The sequence below is a fragment of the Lineus longissimus genome, chromosome 9, assembly GCF_910592395.1.
Source record: "Lineus longissimus chromosome 9, tnLinLong1.2, whole genome shotgun sequence".
Lineage (NCBI taxonomy): Eukaryota > Metazoa > Nemertea > Pilidiophora > Heteronemertea > Lineidae > Lineus > Lineus longissimus.
In genome coordinates this window covers 10,926,871-10,950,002 of record NC_088316.1, presented here as the reverse complement: position 1 = coordinate 10,950,002, position 23,132 = coordinate 10,926,871, and the positions used below count along the sequence as shown (strand labels likewise).

The following is a 23,132-nucleotide window of genomic DNA, read 5'->3' as shown; positions in this document are numbered from 1 at the left end:
AACTATATGGATGGTCCCATCGCACCCCCCCCCTCCAGCAGTATGACACAGAAGGGCTAGTTGACTGTCCACCGGGGGGGGGGGGGGTTTGGGGGAGCTTCCCCCCAACGCACTGGTAAAAACCTATGTCGACGGAGGGGGGTTTGGGGGGGTGTCCCCCCATTGTAACAGCTGTAGTTGTTAGAGCTTGCACTTAACATATGCTCGTAGGGGGGTTCGGGGGAGCTCCCCCGACCTAAAGGGGGCTCACTAAGTCCTTGACTTTACATATTAACCTGCTAACGAACAACGTGTACTTTATTTTTGCAGCCGTTGCTTACTTTTTTAGTTTTCGGGTGATTTTTGATGAAAATCGCCGGTTCTGAACCGTTCCGGTAATAGCACTGCCTCCCGCGTTTTTACCGATTAGGCAAGTTGCTCAACGTTGATCTGTCCCGACCTGAACAGGTGGGAGGATACCCGCTACAGAGCGGAAGAGCCAACAGACATTTCGTCTATGCATTCTAGACGGGTAGTTGTAAAACAAGAAACACAGAAACGAAAGAGAAACACAGAAACACAGAAACGAAACGCAGAAACCAGTCTTGTGGCGAATTCTGGTCTGCAGACTCCATCTTGTTGCCATGGTTGTGGCCGCGAACGCGGGTGTAACTAAAACTGGTATTCAGTCGGAATGGAAGGAGGAATGCTCATTTCCCAATACCCCTTTTAGCCTCATCAACGTGTGCGCAGATTGGCAGCATCCGGCCTTGATCGTGCCAATACACTACATGTATGTACTACACAGCGTAAATAGAAAATAGTCCTTCGAATAGCGATACCTGTTCTTTTGTACATTCCATGGCCTGTGCACGACACTAGGCTGAACTTCCCTACTGCAACCTCATTAACATAAACAGATATTTAAAGGGACTATTTAAAGGCAGCAGCTGGGCAGGCAAGATTGAGTTACTCCAAGTCCAAGTCTAGTGCCCGCCCCCCCCCCCCCCCACTTTACTCTATTCTAGTCGCCAAAATTGGTCTCTCACGTCTCACATAACGTCGAAATGATTCACCCATGTACTGGTACCGTACCTTGCATTAAGTGCTGCATCAGACGGGATTTGTAGGATGATCCTGGTACTTCATGTAAATTGAACACTACAAGGCAAGATGTTGCACTGCACCTTCATTTAAAATAACATGCTGTAGGAATCGAATCGAACCTACCAAAGTACTACACCACCACCTCAAAAGACTTCACCCATATCGTGCCGCCCCCCCCCCGCCCCCCCCCCCCCCCCCCCCAAGTTGCTCCATGTATCCCCTCAACAACTCTATTGCATTCCGGCTGGCCGCAACCCACCAACCTCAGATTTTACTTTTAAACGACAATAACAACGGATTGGGCAAGGAAAGTATCGGCGTGCCGCTTGATTCCAACCTTTATGAAAACCCGTTTGATTTTCGTTTCTGCGTTTCGTTTCTGCGTTTCTGTGTTTCTGTTTCGTTTCTGTGTTTCTTGTTTTACAACTACCCATTCTAGACTGGGTGAGTGTGATTTTTTCGTGATTGTAATCGCCCTCAAATTTGTGTTGAAACACTGCATCAGACAAAATTTACTCATCAGAGGTCAAGAAAAGGATCTTAAGAATATATATTCGCTGTTAGTTTGGGTGATTATAGGGAGCACGTCCATCTTTTGAGGCAAACTTGTCATCCGAAAGTTTCCAGATCCCCGCAATGGCGGATATACATTCATCAAAAAAATAACGAATTCGGGAAGTTTCATCAAACTGTGCGCCTTAAACACCTAAGAATGTCTCAAAATCACCCAGACTCCACACATGAGATATACCTTCACTGAAAATAATTGCTAAAACCTCGCTTAACGTGTCGCGAGTGCTGAAAGCAACAGTTTTGGAGATCGTTTTTCTGTACATCCTGCTCACTCCTGTAGAAATGTACAGTAAAGCACGTATACACGTGCAGTGTAAATGGACACACGAATGTACACACCTTCTGAAAATATTGTCAGCAAAGGTGATAAGTGTTTGTTCTGAATTATGACAATGAAATTCATAGACTATTAGCAGGTAGTCAGTGTCTGTTGGTCTGAATAATGAATGATAAAACTTCTGGTGAAGTTAAAATATTTCCTCGCTCTGTTTTACAGCCTGACGCAGTGACGAGGATGATCAGCATCTGTTCTGTTCTGCGACCGCATCAGTCACGGATATAGGAGCCTTGACCACGAGGAGCTGATGAGGCAAAGTCGTATAACCGTCTTAACCTTGACATCGGTGCAGTGCTGAATTTGCCGTCCGAAGACAAACCAGTATAATATTCCAGCCGTATTTCGTTCTTTTCACTGTAATACTTTTACTTCAAAAAGACTGAATAAATAAACCTACTGTGGCAGTTAGTTTTAAAAGATATTGGTGCCAGTACCCACAAGTGCATGATTGACACCTAGATCATTTGAAGAAAAAATTGGCAGCAGAACCATGTGTGCATGGAGGGAGGTATTATAATATAAATACTGTGGAGACGCAATGTATTATTGGTCGTCCCAACATTGGGAGCTTTCATCCCCACCAGCCATATCAGATGGCCAACTGGTTTCCCTCACTCGACCAGAAAACTCATCAAAAGATACGAAAGATGTTGAGATTCAGATTACATTTGCTTGTTGTCTGCTGGATTCTGACCATCCATATGCTGAGTTGTTGCAGTCCCAGAACCATCGCTAATTCTAGTATACGACAATCAAGATGTACAGACCGGGGGAGCTGGCAGTACGTACCCATAAGTCTTTGCGGTAGTCTCGCGCGTACCGGATATAACCTATCAAGCTTTCTCCTTCAGAGAAATACTGCGTTGCGCTCAACTGCCAATTATGCATTAGTCTGGTGGACACGAGGTTGGCCTTAAACTTGCTTGAAATCGAAAATTTGGACAACACACGTGTACTACAGCGCAAACGGCAGCATTCTGACATATAGAAACATGTGGTCTGATTCTATTTTTACTTGTCATTTAGTGATCACGCGTCCAACCTCGTATGCAGGGTAATGTGGCTTTCTCATTGGTCGAACGTTAATTTTGTTCACAGCCTTATAAGGCACTTGAGCGCAACGCAGTATTTCTCTAAAGGAGAAAAGCTTGATGGGTTATATCCGGTACGCGCGAGACTACCGCAAAGACTTATGGGTACGTACTGCCAGCTCCCCCGGTCTGTACATCTTGATTGTAGTATTTATGATGCACCTACTGTCACAACCTAATTCAGCTGGTTATTCAGGGTTATTTGCCTCTGATTTATCTGGTTATATCCTGGTGCAAACCTAATTTCTCAACATGACAAAATACTTTCACCAGGGATATGGTCTGCAATTTGCTGTTAGGCGAATTGCCCAATACTAGTTTCAGTATTGCTATCATTTATCTTCTACCCCCCCCCCTTCTTTCTGCTCTCTGACCCTCGACAACTATCTTGCAACCGCTGCAATAGCCCGGCATGAAAGTGTCAACTACAGAAATAGAATCAGGATCAGTATGAAGGGATTTTTATGAAATAAACCTGGACAACATCTTACTGGTTCAGCATCAGCTGTCTATCAAGAAGCCCTCAGTAGATTTTCACCCTTACCTTACTTAAATGAGGACTTAGATGCACATCAGCAATCTCCGGTTCATTCAGGCGTTGACCGGAGCAATCGACCACCCAAATACCAGGAGAACTCGCAGGGAGGCGCATAGTTTTACCAGGCTGGGCCTTTCTGATCCTAGCCCACAGAAATGGGCTTATTGATCCACTACGCTGTACATTGAGCCTATCTCCAGCCACGAAAAAGGCCAGGAATTTCAGCCATTACACACAATTTAGCCTACTGTGCAGACAGAGGCTAACAATCGTAAAAATGTTGAGTGTACTCAAAATTGTCCCCCTCAATGTTTTTTTCGGATGCATGCCTAAGGACGTGGTCAACACAGTCCCCATCCCCTAACTGTACATATTAGTGAAATGAAGACCACCAATTTGCCCCCCAGCTCCTACCTATTGTCCCCCTTTAAGAAACTCTTTTCAAAACCACCCACATACAATTAAAGACATTTTTAAGACTGCCCACATGGGGTTAGTTGATACAGGATCTTGTTTACGAGTATTGGCTTGTTGGAGAATTGCTGAGTTGGGAAGACTAGCTTAGCAGGAGAGAGGCTTCTTGTCTTTTAAACTTTTATTTGATAGATGATTGAATATGGTACAGAGGAGGTTGTTTCTATGAAGTCATCTGCCGGTCTCTCTCGAGGGAAGGAGACCCCTAGATTTTTAAACAATTCTTGTTGATGTTACAATGTTCCCTAGACGACGGTGATATTCCTCTCTGGTGCAAGTGACGTGGCCGGCCCACGAAACGGGCTTAATTGATATATGTCACGTCATCTTGCATCACTTGGTCAAGGTATCAACATCGCCTCCCTCGATAAAAGTATCTAAACCCGATAACCTCACGTACTACAAACAATTCTGAGAGTAAAATCACACTCCTTATTTATCTGGCCATTTCTGTCCCCTGTTGCTACAACAGTATAATACCAATTTAGCTTACTTGCTTTCGTCATAATAATTGGCCCCGAAACGTTAAAATCCATCATTCGTTTTAAAGGTGATTTATAAAATTTAATTGTTAACGGCGGTTGGCAGCGAATGCATCCAGGGTTATCCTTTATATAGGCGGGTGTATAATATATAGTCCTTATTATACTTAATAAAACATGAGTTCCTTATCCTCGAATCCGTTCCAAACATGCGGCATATAAGTTCAAAGTTCATTATATGATGAGACGATTTGCGATCACGGTCGATTCCTTAGCACTTCCGGTACTCTCTCACAGCTCTCAGATTACTTAATCACCAACCAACTTAAGTTTACACCAATAATAATTTTTTTTTTTAATTCAAGATCAATTGCAATTTCTTTCCCTCCCCGACTTAATCAGAGGTTTGGTCAGCAAGAGTTGGACACGTAGGGTAAATAGAATTTGGCTGAGGCAACAGAGTCTCGGGCTCAGTGGTAGACGTTGTCAGAGGAATGGTCTTAGTTTTCAAAGTGGGTTTGGCCTCAACAGCTGGTTTTATGGGCATTGGGCGCAGGAGTGAATTATGTGAAATGAACAATTTAGCAGAGTAATTATTGTCCAGCATTGACTGGAGTGCCTTTCCCTGCATCACGGGAACATTAATTACTTGTGGCATTGGCACTGAAGCCTGGCCATTTGACCGGTCAACTTTGCAAGTGCTCCAATCGACTTCCAAGTATTTGCGAAGTCCGCTAAATTTTGAAGTGAGTCGCATGCCGGAACAGCAAGCATTCGTTTCCATGGAAAGGTTTCCAGGCATGGTATCCAGGGTCATTACGTCAAGCATAACAAATTGTTTACCATCACCAAGTTCAAATAAGATTCGAGATTGGCCTTAGCGCATGTAGACATTGTAAAGCATGCCCTGAATTTAGTAGCAAGTTTGACAATCAGATACAGGAAGGATGCGACTGAGCAGACAAGCAAAACATAAAGTATGATCGTGTCTGCATCCAATGTGAGTTTGACTTCATTGACCATGGGTGCCAGTGTGGCAAGTGTGTCTTCAAATGCAAACCGGTGAGTCATATTTGATATGATAACATTTGCTTTGGTCAGTGGGAGAGCTTCCATCCCAAGAACTAAGGCCATAGCCCGTCTGGTCCTACAGAATGTAAATATTGAAATAGCAATTGCACATATACTCAACAGACTTGAAATTGAACCAATACCGAGCCAAGTTGTGGGTGATTCATGAAGCTTTGTTTCTTCATGAGAGGCGATTTATGGTACTGAGTTTGTCAGCTTTTGTTGCATAGACCTTAGCACTAGTTTTGGCGTGTTTAGCTAATACCTTGAAATCCATTGAAAGTTTCTTTTCATGAGCCGCAATACTGTCCCAATTATCTTTATGGGCAGTCATATCTGGTAATGTCAATTGATGGACCTTCCTGGTAGATTCCTGACCTGAGATTACTTGTATTGCTTCCTTTGGAAACAATGTGTGCAAGATTGCAAGACTAATTGGATGGGAAAAAGTCAACGGGATCTTGTTTACGAGTATTGGCTTGTTGGAGAATTGCTGAGTTGGGAAGACTAGCTTAGCAGGAGAGAGGCTTCTTGTCTTTTAAACTTTTATTTGATAGATGATTGAATATGGTACAGAGGAGGTTGTTTCTATGAAGTCATCTGCCGGTCTCTCTCGAGGGAAGGAGACCCCTAGATTTTTAAACAATTCTTGTTGATGTTACAATGTTCCCTAGACGACGGTGATATTCCACTCTGGTGCAAGTGACGTGGCCGGCCCACGAAACGGGCTTAATTGATATATGTCACGTCATCTTGCATCACTTGGTCAAGGTATCAACATCGCCTCCCTCGATAAAAGTATCTAAACCCGATAACCTCACGTACTACAAACAATTCTGAGAGTAAAATCACACTCCTTATTTATCTGGCCATTTCTGTCCCCTGTTGCTACAACAGTATAATACCAATTTAGCTTACTTGCTTTCGTCATAATAATTGGCCCCTAAACGTTAAAATCCATCATTCGTTTTAAAGGTGATTTATAAAATTTAATTGTTGACAGCTTAACTCCGTATCATCACCCCCTTACTAAATTAACATTCATCTCCTGATGAATACAGTAACAAAATAACAGCTTAACTCCGTGTCATAGTTCAATACCTGGCAATTGCCAATTGCCAATTGGCATTTGGCAATGGCATTGTGCCAAAAGTATATCAAATGCTATAAAACGGTCTATTGATGGTGATAAATTCACCATTATTCTTTGGATGTCTGACATATATGACAAAATCCACAATTTTGGGGTCGTGGACATTTTTGCTGAACGACATACATTTTGGGCTGTAGACGGTCCGGCCATCTGAGGGATATGGATTCATACTGGAGAAAAAACATTCAATGGCAACTCAAATATGAATCCATATCCCTCAGATGACCACATTAAGAGTTCCAATTCAGTGGTTTATATCCAGCATGAATCTATATCCCTCAGATGACCACATTAAATTGAGTTTTCATTGAATGGTTTATCACCAGTATGAATCCATGTCCCACAGATGTTAACTTGAGTTCCCATAAATGGTTTATTTCCAGTATGAATCCTTATCCCACAGATGACCGAATTAACTTGAATGGTTTATCACCAGTATGAATCCATCCCTCAGATGACCACGCAACTTAAATTTCGGTCTGACGTGCAAAGACTTTCACTCCTGTAGACAGGACCCAGCATGAAAATCTATTGTATACGGTGAGCACAATGCCCCTGACCGTTTCATTTATTTAGATTTTAAAACCTCCTCACACTGGAGACCAGACTGCCCAAGTCGACACGTGTACATTGTATTTCCAGCATTAGGAACTGATGAACTAATGGTGGCGTCACCTGTTATTACTAGAAGAACTCGCACATCCCTCCGTCATCCCTCGATGTGTTTATCAAGGATGTAACAAATCGCGTTCTAAGTCATTTAAATCGAGCAGTTTCATCATGAAATTGGGCAGAGTTCAATTCTTTGTTTTGCCACCAGGGGGGCATAATGTCGAATGACAAAATGGGAACGATCCCTCAATATTGGCTTGAATTTTGTAAAGTTTTTATGGCAGGGAATAATGGTTCCGTAGCTTTGAATGAAGTCGGTCTGGTATTTTACATTGAACCATAGGCCTACAGTCTAGCTCATCATTCAACACAACAACTTATGATATCTTCCCAAATGTTGTTGTCAGTATGGTCATAACAATTGGGCATTATTGTCTTCATTACATAATCGTCAATTACAAAAGGTCCACAAAAACTTTTTTATTTTTTGAAAAAACCAACGAAAAAATTACGATTGATGAAGGTATTGGTTTATACCTTTGTAACACAATAGAAACAAGGTATACAGTGTTGGAGGTGTTCAATCGGATAAAAGTAATAGATGCGGGCATTTAAAGGACCATTGGTATCATTAACCCTTTGGATGCCTTATAGACGTATGACGTACGTCCACTTTTTGGCAATCGATGTGCCATATAGACATTTGACGTACGTCCACATTTCATATAGGTAGTGTACCAAGGTTTATCGTTATTCCCATTGATTTTGACGTTCCACGTACGTCCGTATGACACACGGCAATTTTAAAATATAGCTAGTTATACTAAAAATTCTCAGATGGCAGCACTGGTACGACTTTTTGCGTGACTGGAACTCTGTATTTCTTATTGTGTCACATGATCATAGGCGCAAAATTCAAAATATGACTGAATTATCACGGTTTTCCAATGTCGACTCCGATTGACCCGAGTTAGCTGTCCATGCGACGATCCTTTCCATGTGGGTCGATGCACTAGTAAGGCGTTTCCTGGAGCCGAGGATGCAGCGATGGCGCTTGATTGCCCCGCTACTGCGACCATAATTGAAATGAAGTTTTGTCGGAATAAGCGGGGGGGGACCTAACCTAAATTTGGGTCGTACGTCCCGTCCAATTCCTGGCTAAAATCAAAAACTGTGTGCTTGATCATTGGTCAGTTTGATCATAACAAACTGTCTGTGAGGGAGGTGAGCACAATGGCACTGGCCATTTCATTACAATCTTCGAACACCCGGTCTTCCACTACTGAGAAGGGCTTTCAGTGCGTGTCTCCTGTGACACCCATGTGTGTATTATATTAGTGTTGTCACAATATGGATGTACGGGAAATGAAGGGAATGCATGGAGACAATAAATAATGTAACAGGCATTCTGACGGCCAGGGGGGAGATTACCTAGAAATTCATCCTCACTGTTAGTGGTGAGAGGCAATGACTTGGTTATTATTTGGCCTGCACTAAAACTTGCTTCCTTATTTCAGAATGCTTTTCAAGGATATCACAAACTACTTACAATCTCTGAGGAAAGTTGTTGTTAAATATGCACAAGATGAGCCCACTGATGAAACCTGTTACGAGTATATTTTCCAATCTTTCACGAGAATATACTTTTTGGATTTCAGGTGAGTCTATAGTAGTGTGCATTAGGGTAACTATTACTTTGATGAAATGCCTGATATGGACATTTTCAGCTGAGTGTGATATCACAGGCACTTAAAGTTTTCTCAGTAAAAGAATAAAAATGTTTTTAGTTTTCAAGGGCCAAGTTGGGCATAAAATATGTTGGTTTTCCATAAAAAAACAGCTTCCACTTCCATCAGCACCGAAACTACTGCAAACAGGATCATTAAAAAATCATTGAAATGCAATTTAACAGTGCAAATTATTAACAGTCATTAGGTCAAGGCTCCTTTAGAAAATCGGTACGATCCGATAATCAATTTGGCCATGGTACCCATTGTGAAATGTGCTTCCATCAATGTTAGTTTAGTTTCAATGTTTAGTTTCAATGTTTAGTTGTGGGACTTGTCATCAGATGATGTGTAATATTTACACAAAGGCGCCCCTGGCTGTTTTCAAGTTATTGTTACAATCGGCGGTGGCCGTTAGCAAGGCAAGTCTGAATGGTAAAACATTGCTCAAGACATTGAATATTTGTTATTTGTTTTCCTTAAATTTCAGTCGAGCTCCAAAACGTGTCATGGGTATCTTTGGTGAGAAGGTTTCATCTGTTCCTGACCTACGTCACGAAACGCTCAGAGGAACTGTCAACTTGGATATTACAGTTGAGGGAGACGAGTACATTTTGGCTAGAGCTGGAAGTGTACATACAAAAAGTGCTATTGCTCAGGTAGCAAAATGGGTAAGACGAGTGAGATATTTGAGGACAAAATAGAAATAAAAAGTTATTTCTGGAATAAAGTTTGTTCTGAAAAGGGCCTTAAATGCATTGATTTTCGGAACCTTGCTTTCAACCTCTTCATCCACCCATGGAGAGCACACACTAGAAATTGCATTCATTTTGTTTACATTTTTTAACTGCAGGTGAAAAAGACAGCAAGCGAATCTGATACCATAAATAGAAACCTTGGTGTAATTGCCCTACCAACCAACCTTTGAGGACAGCATGCTGCCGAGCTTTACTTGAGCTTCCCTACAGTGTGTTGATTAGCAACAACAATGGCAATGATCATGAAGTCATCCTAGGAATGATTGTTCAGTGCACATGGGTAGGTTTTGTATAGAATATCATATACTGATAATCTTTCTTCCTACCTCTTCAGATATCAAATCGTATAAGATCACAGAGGGCAAGTAAAACAATTCATGATCGTTAACACAGATGATAATATACACAACGGGAGAGAGCGACATACCAGAGGTCTTACTAACCACGTTAACACTCTGACTTCGGACTACGTGAATATTTTTATTCACGTGCAGTGAATGTCTAGTAATGCTGAAAAAGGAAAAATAGCAGTTGCAACAAGACAGAATTCAATTACATTTTTAGCTTCGCAATTTTTAATCGCCAGCTATGCCTATCGTATACTGTCGTTTCTTCGGTAAAGCCTTTTCGTGCCAGACTACTTCTGGAAATCATGTGAAATTTTATCTCAACAAGCTGTTCAACGAAGGAGTTGACTTGTGGATGCTGCGCATGCGCACTAGTGGCTCCAGTGCTTGCCGCTTACAATCTTGACACTAGAGGTGCTGATTTCGTTCCTTACAACTGATTTTTTTTATTTCGGCACTGGGGCGAGTTTGTGACGCTTAGTGTCCATATCGACCGATGTCATCAAGAGTGGGCGAATTAGTGCTCAGTTATTTCAGTTATATTTACAATTTTTGATTTCAAATTACGATTGTAAATGATCTGCACTGTTTTATGATACTCTTATGTCAGTAATTTTGATGTAAGTCAGCGTAATAAAAAATATGAAATTGATATCGTGTATTTATTCGAAGAAGACTGTCAAACCATGAGGCTTTAGCAGTTTTCTACAAACCCGATGAGTGTGAATTTTCGTGATAGTAATCGCCCTCAAATTCGTGTTAAAACACTGCATCAGACAAAACTAACTTGTCAGAGGTCAAGAAAATGGTTTTAAGAATATATTTGCGCGGTATTGGTTTGGGTGATTTAAGGGGAGAATGTGCATGGTCAATGTTATTTTCAATCCACGATTGCAGGTCACGTGATGTTAATAAACGCACGTGGTCCACACTTTGCATTTCAACACCAAATATGAATACGGATTTTCCCGGGAATTTCATGCAGGAATTTGACACTGCATTTGCATGCATTTTACAATGACAGGTCTGATGAACCGGCAATAAGACCGAGATTTGGCTCGATTTATTAATGTGGGAGAGATAAAAAGATTTGACCCCTGCAAGTCAAGCCTTTCTGCCCCCTGTATGGAAATCACCATTGCTGGCAGGGTAACTCCTGTACGGTTGGCCATGGGACCCTTTTTAAGGGTGCTAAAAATTGGTTTTATTTATGCGAGACCCGACACTAAAATAAACTATATGGGATTGTGGGTTGGAGACGTGGTATCATTGAAACAGCAATGCCAGCAACTTTAGGTTGTACGTTTGCAGGGCCAGCAACCCTTTTTAAGGGGCCAAAAACCCATTTATTTATGTGAAGGCCGACACACATCTGGTTTGGCTTTTCTTCAAGCTGGGAAGGTCCACTATTTGAAAATCACAATGCTATCAAGTTTTGACTGTACGAAACCCTTGCCAGCACGATACTTTTATCAAGGGGTGAAAACGCTATTTGCTAATGCGAAGTCCGACAAACACAAGGTTTCGCTTTTCTTGAAGACATACAATTCGTGCATCTCCTCTGGGATCTCCACACGAAATGGGAGAAAAAGGCTGAAAGATATGGGCCCGTATTCTAAGATGTTCCTTAAATCAACTTTAAAGGGCCCTTTAATTAAGTGTCCCTTAGCTAAGTTTCCCTTTTCTTAAGTGTCCCTCAGCCATCCGTATTCAAGAACCAGACTTTGGCTTCCCTTCCACTAAGGTGACACTTTAATAAAGAATTGCTAAAGGGCCCCTTATAGCAGTGTCCCTTTTACTAACTGACCTTTATGATTATGTATTCGGTGATAAAAGGCATTTCCACATGTGGTTACCTAAACGTATTCATGAAGTTGTCATTGAGCACATGCATTGTATACAGAGTAGGCTACCTCTGCAAGTTGAACATCACAGACATCTGCGAGTTGAACATCTGTACAGCCATGCCGAAGGCCTCTAAAAAATGTTCCGAAGGTCGAACGCGACGAAGCTTCAATGAATTAGAGAAGCAGTTCCTAATGAATCTTGTGCAAAAGGAAAAGAGTATTCTGGACTTGAAAGAAAATACGAACAAAGTTACAAGCAGAAAAAACCAGGCGTGGGATAGGATTGTCAAAAAGTTCAATGAGCAGCCATCAATAAAGAAAGGGGAAACAGAGTGCAGTGCCACACAGCTGAAGAAGGTCCTTGAGAACTTGAAAGCGAAGGCTAAAAAAGACGTCGCCCAGGAGAAGAAAACTCGCCACCAGACAGGAGGGGGGCCCGTGGAGAAAGACACTGTCGCCGATGATCTGTCGCATATGGTTGCATCATATTGTAGTGAAGTGCTGAAACCATTGGATAACAGCTTTGACAATGACACCGACTATCATAATGTACCAGGTAAGTATAGAAATGTGCATTGCTGGAGGATAAGTAATTTGCTTGCAGAAGCTGGAATGTCCCATGGCACCTAACTTCACTGATTTTCTTGTTCCTATTGCAGAAACAATAAAGAAGCATACAGCTGCTGGAAAACCGCCGACCAACGAGTCTGATGCAGAGAATCCATCAGCCAGGAGTGACGATGAAGTAAGCCAGCCCACTACATCGATGATCAGTACACTTAGTACACCTGCTACATCCTCCAAACAGCAAACCAAAGTGGCTCCCAAAAGCCCTGCCCACGGCCCTGCTATGACTGCTGCTCTGGAAATGCAGAGGAAGGAGCATGCTCTGCAAATGAAATATCTGGAGGAGAAGATTCAATTTCAACGGGAAGAACATGACAAGCGCATGGAACTGTTCAGGCATCAGATGAATTTATTGGCAAATGCCAACAAACAAGTGGCACAATCATCAGAGCAGGAAACAGCAAACAACACCGCTGATTACCAACTTTTTAGTATTTATGGTGAGCTTAACTGAATCATGGTACAGTTGTATGGTATAAACAAATAACTGGAAAACATTCCCATTCCTAGGATTGAAACACAAGTGCGAACACTGACACTGCAGTCTTTTTGAAACAAATATCCCTGAAGCCAGATTAATGCAAGTGATTTTAAGCATCACAACATGTTTTGTTTTGTTCAGACACTGTCTGAATGTTATGTTAATTCATCAGTAATAAAGTAGTCTTGTCAATGATAATTGTTACACACGTCTCTTCATTGAAACCACTGTTGAACTATTCTCTGCCTCACCACTACACCCATCTCTTCATCTCTGACATGTCTGATCATAGCACCGTCATCCTCTACCACTCGCTCTACACCGAAATCGGGCTCTTTCAGATCTATAGCAATGTTATGCAAGATGGCAGTTGCAGTTATGACAGCCATGGCTGTGTCGAGCTTTACCCGTAGTCCCTCCTTCAAACAAGGAAATTTTCGCTTCTATATACCGAACATTCGTTCAACAACAGATCGTGTTCTTTTGTGAGATCTGTTGTAGGCATTCTCAGCGAGGCCGTCTGGATTCCTGAATGGTGTCATGAGGAATGGTCGACATGCGTATCTCTTATCGCCAAGTAGAAGACCATTGAACTGTCCTTGCTCAAACTGCAAACTAATCCGACTGTTGTTAAAAATCCGAGAGTCGTGAGTGGAGCCTGGCCAGCGGTTGACAATGTTAACGAATTTCAGTTTGGCATCTGCAATACCCTGAACATTCAGGGACATAAATCCCTTGCGGCATCGATAGATCTCTTTTTCCTCCACGCTTGGGGCCTGTATTGGAATGTGAACACCATCGATACATCCCAGAACATCAGGAAAGCCATGCAATTCATAGAATGTTACCTTATTCCTCACAGCGTCCTGGCCTGTTGGAAACCGAATTATCTGTCCTCGATGTCTGGCAATAGCTCTGGAAACCTTCTTGACAATCCTTGAAGCTGATGGTTGGGAAACACCTTGCAAGTCACCAGAAACGATCTGGAATGATCCAGTTGCGAAATATCGAAGAGCCACTAGCAGTTGTGTCCTTGATGTCAAAGGGATTCCACGTTGGTTCGCTGCGTCTGGCAAGTCGGGCCCCAAGAAATCCATCAGATAATTAAGTCCATTCTTTGTGAAGCGAAAGCGCTTGAAAAATGACTCGTCATTATAGTCATTTTCTTGAAAAACGGGGAGTCTGGTTCTGAAGCGTTCCCTGCCCAGATTTACGTCGTACAGTCGAGCAATGCGATGTACATAGTCGGCCATCATCAACAAAAGTCGCCTACACAAGTCGGAGGCTAAAGGGACACTAAAGTTTGGTCCAGACCTAACTTTAATTTAAGGATCCCTTTGAAACAAATAAAGTTCTCCTTTAGGCTAAAGTGAGGTCTGTGAAACGACCCCCACTTTTCCTAAGGGAGCTTCCAAAGGGAGCACTTTACCTGACATCAAGGGTCATCTCTGAAAAGAAAATCGTATAAAGTTGACCTTTAAGGCGCGGCTCCACTTGACAGTTTTCTGTCGAAAGTTTGCTGTCAGATAGTGACTGTCCAATGACTATCCCGTGGAAGTTGTTCAGCTAGTGGCTGTATGACAGCAATAGATAACTGTCCGAAAGATTGTAGGATGGTCAATTTCTGTCGTGTGGAAGTGAGCCACATAGATTATGCAAGTTGGTTATAAAAGTGTCAGACAGTGCCTTTATAGACTAGCACTTGCTCTATTTTGGGATAGAACTGTCGTACAGATCCGTCTAACAGATCAGTGCGAGTTCAACACGAGAAATGGCAGACGAATTTCATGTTGAAGTTGCGGAGAGTGAATGGTCGCAAGATGCGGTCAGCAACCTCATTGAAGGTTACAGAGCGAGGCCTGCACTATGGGATGTCACGTCTGCCGAATATAGAGACAGGTTGAAGAAAGAGGATGCATGGAAAAGTCTGGCGAAGTATTGTAAAAGAGATTAAGTGCAAGTGACGAGAAAAATGCACAACCTGAGAAACCAGTATGCGCAAGAATTAAAGAAAGCCACCAAGAGGAAATCTGGGCAAGGGACTGACTACGTTTACACCCCAAAGTGGATGTACTACAAGGCATTCTCTTTTCTAAGGGGAGTTATTGGAGGACGAAAATCGAAGACCAATTTGGTGAGAATTATCTTTATTTGTTAATTTTGTTACATGATTTCTCTCTTGCAGGTTTATTTCAGTCTCTCATGTCATAAATGCTCTTCATTCCGCCCACTTTAAGGACGGCTTCCTCAAATGAACTTGTACTGCCACGAAACCTCACCCTGGGGTGAGGAAGTACTCTCGAAATTCGTGGCGGATGTCTTGTGGGGTTTGAGCATGACGGTTGCTTGTGAATGGCTCGATTTGGAGCAGGTTGTTTGCTGGCATGCCCTCTTTTCGCCATGCTCCAGGGGTAATGACACCAGTAGCCATGTCTTCCATATCGACTGTACCATGTGGAGCGTAGCGTGCGCGCGAGTCTTTCTTCGTGATCATCAAATTATGTAATGCACAGGAAGCCAAAACGATATCCTCTGCTTTCTGTGCATCTACAGCTATCGGCTTTCGAAATATGCGGAAGACGCTGGACATTATGCCGAATGCATTTTCGACGATTCTACGCGCTCTCGAAAGTCGGTAGTTGAAGATGCGCATGCTACCGGGAATGTCTCGCAGAGGATATGGTTTCATTATGTTTTCCCGCAATGGAAAAGCATCGTCGGCCACAAATACAAATGGTACCTTCATATTTCGACCTGGAAGTACCCTTGGTGATGGTAGGCAAAGGGTCTTGTTCTCAAGACCCGAAGATAATGAACACCTGCCGAATATGCCCCCGTCAGCAACCCTTCCATTACATCCGACGTCGACAAACGTAAAGCGGTATTTCGCATCAACCAATGCCATCAGCACAATACTGCGGAACCCTTTGTAATTAAAATAAAAACTCCCAGACGCTGCTGGAGCTTGCATGGTAATATGCTTTCCGTCTATGGCACCGATGCATTGGGGGAAGTTCCACCTTTCAAAGAATTCGGAAGCAAGTTGTAACCAATCATCGGAGTCGGAAGGAAACTGCAAAAAATTAAAAAAATCGTAACTATACATGTACTTGTACCACAATATTCAAACAGAAAAAATATATATTTTCAGGAACAAGAAGAACAAGCGCCAGATGATACGCCAGATGCAACACTATTTAACAAGGACGAGATCTGCACTCAACCTCGAGGATCACCATCTTCCGTGGCCACACCCAACCCGCCACCGTCGAAATCTCGAAAACGAAAGGATGTCGGTCGTGCGTCTGATGAAATCCTTCAGAAGGCATGTGAAGTTATGTCAAGGGAGACCGATGAACTGGACACATTTGGTGCTTTTGTTGCTTCTGAGTTGAGGGGATTGAAATCAGAATCGAACCGCAAGAAATTGAAACGGGATATTCAAAGGGTCATTCTTGAAGCAGCTGAGAAGGACGATGAAGACGCCGCAGCTATGACAACCACACTGACGCCCAGCACTTCTCGCAGCTCAACTTGCAGTCCTTCGTTGACGGGATTCAGCCAAAAAGAGCAGGGAAACACAGGCCCGGACGACAAGCAAATTCCGAATCAATTTTCCTTCTTACACATGCCTCAGGATCAGACAAACGTCATGTGTAATGATAAGAATAATTAATTGGTGTCACAGAATATAATAGGTGACCGAACACTATATTTTCCATTCATGTCATAATTATATTCAATTCTATCACATGAGATATTGTAAAACATCTCGAGACATTACCTATAGATCTGATGTTAAATAATTATATTCTGTCCAGATGATTTAAAATTATCAGATAAATTTAAAACATCAGATGATTTTAAATCGTCCCATTGAGATGTTTATAAAACATCTTATATATTAAAAAATCTCATTTCATCTCGGCAAACTCCGTATGATCCCGAATGCCTTCGTTACTTTCCAAAAATTACCAACCAATCGCAACCGTGCTTTCATATTCCCTGGGAATTCAAACAAAATGTGGGTGATATTTTAAAATTATCTGTCGGATATTTAATAATCATCTCACCGAAAAGAGTTATCAAACATCTGATCTGATTTGATATAAATCAAATAATTATGACATGAATTCAACTCCAGAGAACACTGCCGTGACCGCCGGTCATACGATTCAGTGGTACCGACTTGCCTTCAGGAATTCCTCCTTGAGTGCCTTGTAAATGGCTTTGCACACTTCAGACACAATACGGGATATCGTTACGGCAGATATACGGAAGAGATACATCAGGCTGACGAATGAATCGCCTGAATTTAGAAATAAAAAGGAAAGTTTAAGAATTTACATGGCCTTCATTTATGAAGTTCTTCATGTCATAATTATTCGATTTATATCACATCAGATGTTTATCAAATATCATATGTTTTTAAAACATCTCACTGGTAATTTTAAATCACCAAGACAAAATTAATTATTTAACATTCAGGGGCCAGTTGTTCAAACAACATTAACAGATAACGTGGCGTTAAGCCAAACTGACGTTATCTTTCTCACACTAGTCCTGTCTCACTTGAAGGATTGATACCAAATTTTAATCTGCCATCTAGAACTTCGATAGCAGGGGTTACATCCTGCAAAAGTCAATTCAGTTGTTACTTCCAGTTTTGCCATGGTTGGTCTCGGAAAGATAACGCCAATCTGTGTTAACGCCATGTTATCTGCTAACGTTGTTTGTACAACCCAGCCCAGATGTTTATAAAATTTATCCGAGATGTTTTATAACATCTGATGTGACAGAAGTGAATAAAATAATGACATAAATGGAACTTCATATTACCGGTTATTCATTGAATTTCAGTTATGTCAGTGGAACTGTGTCTGGTTTGTTTATTGGGAAATAAACCGTGAAATAAAGCAATATTTGGAAAGTTATCACCTTTTTACCTATTTCTTCTGCTGAAATCCCTCAGTGCAGTACCTCATGTACGTGCTCTATTCATGAGATAGTGGGGAAATAAGCACTAGTTGCCAGAAAGCGCAAAGTCACGGCAAGGCGCTCCCTCACTGGAATTGCAGGCCGCATACACGTGTCCTGTTTGTGGAAGCTGGGTCCAACAAGCACTGCAAGCTCCTCGAAGTCAACTGCGGAGAGTCTCAAAAAATTGTTGAGACGACTCGAATCTTCCAATCTCAGCTCCCGTAGGAGGCAGTGGTATGCACCGTGTTGCTCCCTTCTAAGAAACCATTCATGTACCCAAAGCTTGTGCCTCCTCTTTTGCCTCCGCTCACGCAGTGTCATGTAAACCACAATCGCCGCGGCGACTTGTTTCCTTCTTGCTGGCAACATGCTGAATGAAGACAGCCACGTGGAAGGTAAATACGGCTGTCAGACAGAAACTATCATACAAAACCACCGTACGTGGATGGCCCTTACGACAGTTGCTTTCGATAGAAACTATCTCGCTCGTTTCCAGAGCTCGCAGACAGTGACTATCTGCGATTTTTTCTTCATAGTGGAAGGGCTATGGATAGTTTTCTGTCGACAGTTTTTCAATTACTGTCGACAGTTTACTGTCATGTGGAGCCGCACCTAAAGGCGCGGCTCCACTTGACAGTTTTCTGTCGAAAGTTTGCTGTCAGATAGTGACTGTCCAATGACTATCCCGTGGAAGTTGTTCAGCTAGTGGCTGTATGACAGCAATAGATAACTGTCCGAAAGATTGTAGGATGGTCAATTTCTGTCGTGTGGAAGTGAGCCACATAGATTATGCAAGTTGGTTATAAAAGTGTCAGACAGTGCTTTTATCGACTAGCACTTGCTCTATTTTGGGATAGAACTGTCGTACAGATCCGTCGAACAGATCAGTGCGAGTTCAACACGAGAAATGGCAGACGAATTTCATGTTGAAGTTGCGGAGAGTGAATGGTCGCAAGATGCGGTCAGCAACCTCATTGAAGGTTACAGAGCGAGGCCTGCACTATGGGATGTCACGTCTGCCGAATATAGAGACAGGTTGAAGAAAGAGGATGCATGGAAAAGTCTGGCGAAGGATTGTAAAAGAGATAAAGTGCAAGTGACGAGAAAAATGCACAACCTGAGAAACCAGTATGCGCAAGAATTAAAGAAAGCCACCAAGAGGAAATCTGGGCAAGGGACTGACGACGTTTACACCCCAAAGTGGATGTACTACAAGGCATTCTCTTTTCTAAGGGGAGTTATTGGAGGACGAAAATCGAAGACCAATTTGGTGAGAATTATCTTTATTTGTTAATTTTGTTACATGATTTCTCTCTTGCAGGTTTATTTCAGTCTCTCATGTCATAAATGCTCTTCATTCCGCCCACTTAAAGGACGGCTTCCTCAAATGAACTTGTACTGCCACGAAACCTCACCCTGGGGTGAGAGGAAGTACTCTCGACATTCGTGGCGGATGTCTTGTGGGGTTTGAGCATGACGGTTGCTTGTGAATGGCTCGATTTGGAGCAGGTTGTTTGCTGGCATGCCCTCTTTTCGCCATGCTCCAGGGGTAATGACACCAGTAGCCATGTCTTCCATATCGACTGTACCATGTGGAGCGTAGCGTGCGCGCGAGTCTTTCTTCGTGATCATCAAATTATGTAATGCACAGGAAGCCAAAACGATATCCTCTGCTTTCTGTGCATCTACAGCTATCGGCTTTCGAAATATGCGGAAGACGCTGGACATTATGCCGAATGCATTTTCGACGATTCTACGCGCTCTCGAAAGTCGGTAGTTGAAGATGCGCATGCTACCGGGAATGTCTCGCAGAGGATATGGTTTCATTATGTTTTCCCGCAATGGAAAAGCATCGTCGGCCACAAATACAAATGGTACCTTCATATTTCGACCTGGAAGTACCCTTGGTGATGGTAGGCAAAGGGTCTTGTTCTCAAGACCCGAAGATAATGAACACCTGCCGAATATGCCCCCGTCAGCAACCCTTCCATTACATCCGACGTCGACAAACGTAAAGCGGTATTTCGCATCAACCAATGCCATCAGCACAATACTGTGGAAGCCTTTGTAATTAAAATAAAAACTCCCAGACGCTGCTGGAGCTTGCATGGTAATATGCTTTCCGTCTATGGCACCGATGCATTGGGGGAAGTTCCACCTTTCAAAGAATTCGGAAGCAAGTTGTAACCAATCATCGGAGTCGGAAGGAAACTGCAAAAAATTAAAAAATCGTAACTATACATGTACTTGTACCACAATATTCAAACAAAAAAATATATATATTCAGGAACAAGAAGAACAAGCGCCAGATGATACGCCAGATGCAACACTATTTAACAAGGACGAGATCTGCACTCAACCTCGAGGATCACCATCTTCCGTGGCCACACCCAACCCGCCACCGTCGAAATCTCGAAAACGAAAGGATGTCGGTCGTGCGTCTGATGAAATCCTTCAGAAGGCATGTGAAGTTATGTCAAGGGAGACCGATGAACTGGACACATTTGGTGCTTTTGTTGCTTCTGAGTTGAGGGGATTGAAATCAGAGGCGAACCGCAAGAAATTGAAACGGGATATTCAAAGGGTCATTCTTGAAGCAGCTGAGAAGGACGATGAAGACGCCGCAGCTATGACAACCAAACTGACGCCCAGCACTTCTCGCAGCTCAACTTGCAGTCCTTCGTTGACGGGATTCAGCCAAAAAGAGCAGGGAAACACAGGCCCGGACGACAAGCAAATTCCGAATCAATTTTCCTTCCTACACATGCTTCAGGATCAGACAAACGTCATGTGTAATGATAAGAATAATTAATTGGTGTCACAGAATATAATAGGTGACCGAACACTATATTTTCCATTCATGTCATAATTATATTCAATTCTATCACATGAGATATTATAAAACATCTCGAGACATTACCTATAGATCAGATGTTAAATAATTATATTCTGTCCAGATGATTTAAAATTATCAGATAAATTTAAAACATCAGATGATTTTAAATCGTCCCATTGAGATGTTTATAAAACATCTTATATATTAAAAAATCTCATTTCATCTCGGCAAACTCCGTATGATCCCGAATGCCTTCATTACTTTCCAAAAATTACCAACCAATCGCAACCGTGCTTTCATATTCCCTGGGAATTCAAACAAAATGTGGGCGATATTTTAAAATTATCTGTCGGATATTTAATAATCATCTCACCGAAAAGAGTTATCAAACATCTGATCTGATTTGATATAAATCAAATAATTATGACATGAATTCAACTCCAGAGAACACTGCCGTGGCCGCCGGTCATACGATTCAGTGGTACCGACTTGCCTTCAGGAATTCCTCCTTGAGTGCCTCGTAAATGGCTTTGCACACTTCAGACACAATACGGGATATCGTTACGGCAGATATACGGAAGAGATACATCAGGCTGACGAATGAATCGCCTGAATTTAGAAATAAAAAGGAAAGTTTAAGAATTTACATGGCCTTCATTTATGAAGTTCTTCATGTCATAATTATTCGATTTATATCACATCAGATGTTTATCAAATATCATATGTTTTTAAAACATCTCACTGGTAATTTTAAATCACCAAGACAAAATTAATTATTTAACATTCAGGGGCCAGTTGTTCAAACAACGTTAACAGATAACGTGGCGTTAAGCCAAACTGACGTTATCTTTCTCACACTAGTCCTGTCTCACTTGAAGGATTGATACCAAATTTTAATCTGCCATCTAGAACTTCGATAGCAGGGGTTACATCCTGCAAAAGTCAATTCAGTTGTTACTTCCAGTTTTGCCATGGTTGGTCTCGGAAAGATAACGCCAATCTGTGTTAACGCCATGTTATCTGCTAACGTTGTTTGTACAACCCAGCCCAGATGTTTATAAAGCTTATCCGAGATGTTTTATAACATCTGATGTGACAGAAGTGAATAAAATAATGACATAAATGGAACTTCATATTACCGGTTATTCATTGAATTTCAGTTATGTCAGTGGAACTGTGTCTGGTTTGTTTATTGGGAAATAAACCGTGAAATAAAGCAATATTTGGAAAGTTATCACCTTTTTACCTATTTCTTCTGCTGAAATCCCTCAGTGCAGTACCTCATGTACGTGCTCTATTCATGAGATAGTGGGGAAATAAGCATACTCACCAGTTGCCAGAAAGCGCAAAGTCACGGCAAGGCGCTCCCTCACCGGAATTGCAGGCCGCATACACGTGTCCTGTTTGTGGATCCTGGGTCCAACAAGCACTGCAAGCTCCTCAAAGTCAACTGCGGAGAGTCTCAAATAATTGTTGAGACGACTCGAATCTTCCAATCTCAGCTCCCGTAGGAGGCAGTGGTATGCACTGTGTTGCTCCCTTCTAAGAAACCATTCATGTACCCAAAGCTTGTGCCTCCTCTTTTGCCTCCGCTCACGCAGTGTCATGTAAACCACAATCGCCGCGGCGACATGTTTCCTTCTTGCTGGCAACATGCTGAATGAAGACAGCCACGTGGAAGGTAAATACGGCTGTCAGACAGAAACTATCATACAAAACCACCGTACGTGGATGGCCCTTACGACAGTTGCTTTCGATAGAAACTATCTCGCTCGTTTCCAGAGCTCGCAGACATTGACTATCTGAGATTTTTTCTTCATAGTGGAAGGGCTATGGATAGTTTTCTGTCGACAGTTTTTCAATTACTGTCGACAGTTTACTGTCATGTGGAGCCGCACCTTTAAGTCCCACCTTAAGCTAAAGGGATGTCTTAGAATACGGGCCATGGTGTTTCATTCAGAGAAATTTTTCAAAGAATATCCTCAGCGAGGTACAATTTTTGAGAAAAAAAACACGTAAGGGTGATTCATGAATAACAATTAAGAATTTTTATTCTCAAACTAGGAGAACAACAGATCAACATAATAAAGATTACAAAAAGAAATAAAATCT

General features: G+C 42.1%; 3 protein-coding genes across 3 annotated transcripts; 1 reads left to right on the top strand and 2 right to left on the bottom strand.

The window, feature by feature from the left end:
- The first annotated feature begins 12,213 nt into the window (after positions 1–12,213).
- Positions 12,214–13,177, top strand: LOC135494041 (fibrinogen silencer-binding protein-like). Its single transcript, XM_064781791.1, has 2 exons — positions 12,214–12,652; positions 12,756–13,177. The coding sequence occupies exons 1-2, from the start codon at positions 12,214–12,216 to the stop codon at positions 13,175–13,177; spliced, it is 861 nt and encodes a 286-aa protein (XP_064637861.1).
- Positions 13,178–13,647: 470 nt separating this feature from the next.
- On the bottom strand, positions 13,648–14,301 carry LOC135494039 (putative nuclease HARBI1). Its single transcript, XM_064781790.1, has one exon. It carries the CDS (start codon positions 14,299–14,301, stop codon positions 13,648–13,650), a length of 654 nt encoding a protein of 217 aa, XP_064637860.1.
- Positions 14,302–19,556: 5,255 nt separating this feature from the next.
- LOC135493835 (putative nuclease HARBI1) lies at positions 19,557–22,251 on the bottom strand. Its single transcript, XM_064781429.1, has 3 exons — positions 22,160–22,251; positions 21,514–21,629; positions 19,557–20,395 (listed from the first exon to the last, which is right to left on the bottom strand). Exons 2-3 carry the CDS (start codon positions 21,607–21,609, stop codon positions 19,568–19,570), a joined length of 924 nt encoding a protein of 307 aa, XP_064637499.1. The 5' UTR covers positions 21,610–21,629; positions 22,160–22,251; the 3' UTR covers positions 19,557–19,567.
- Positions 22,252–23,132: the final 881 nt, after the last annotated feature.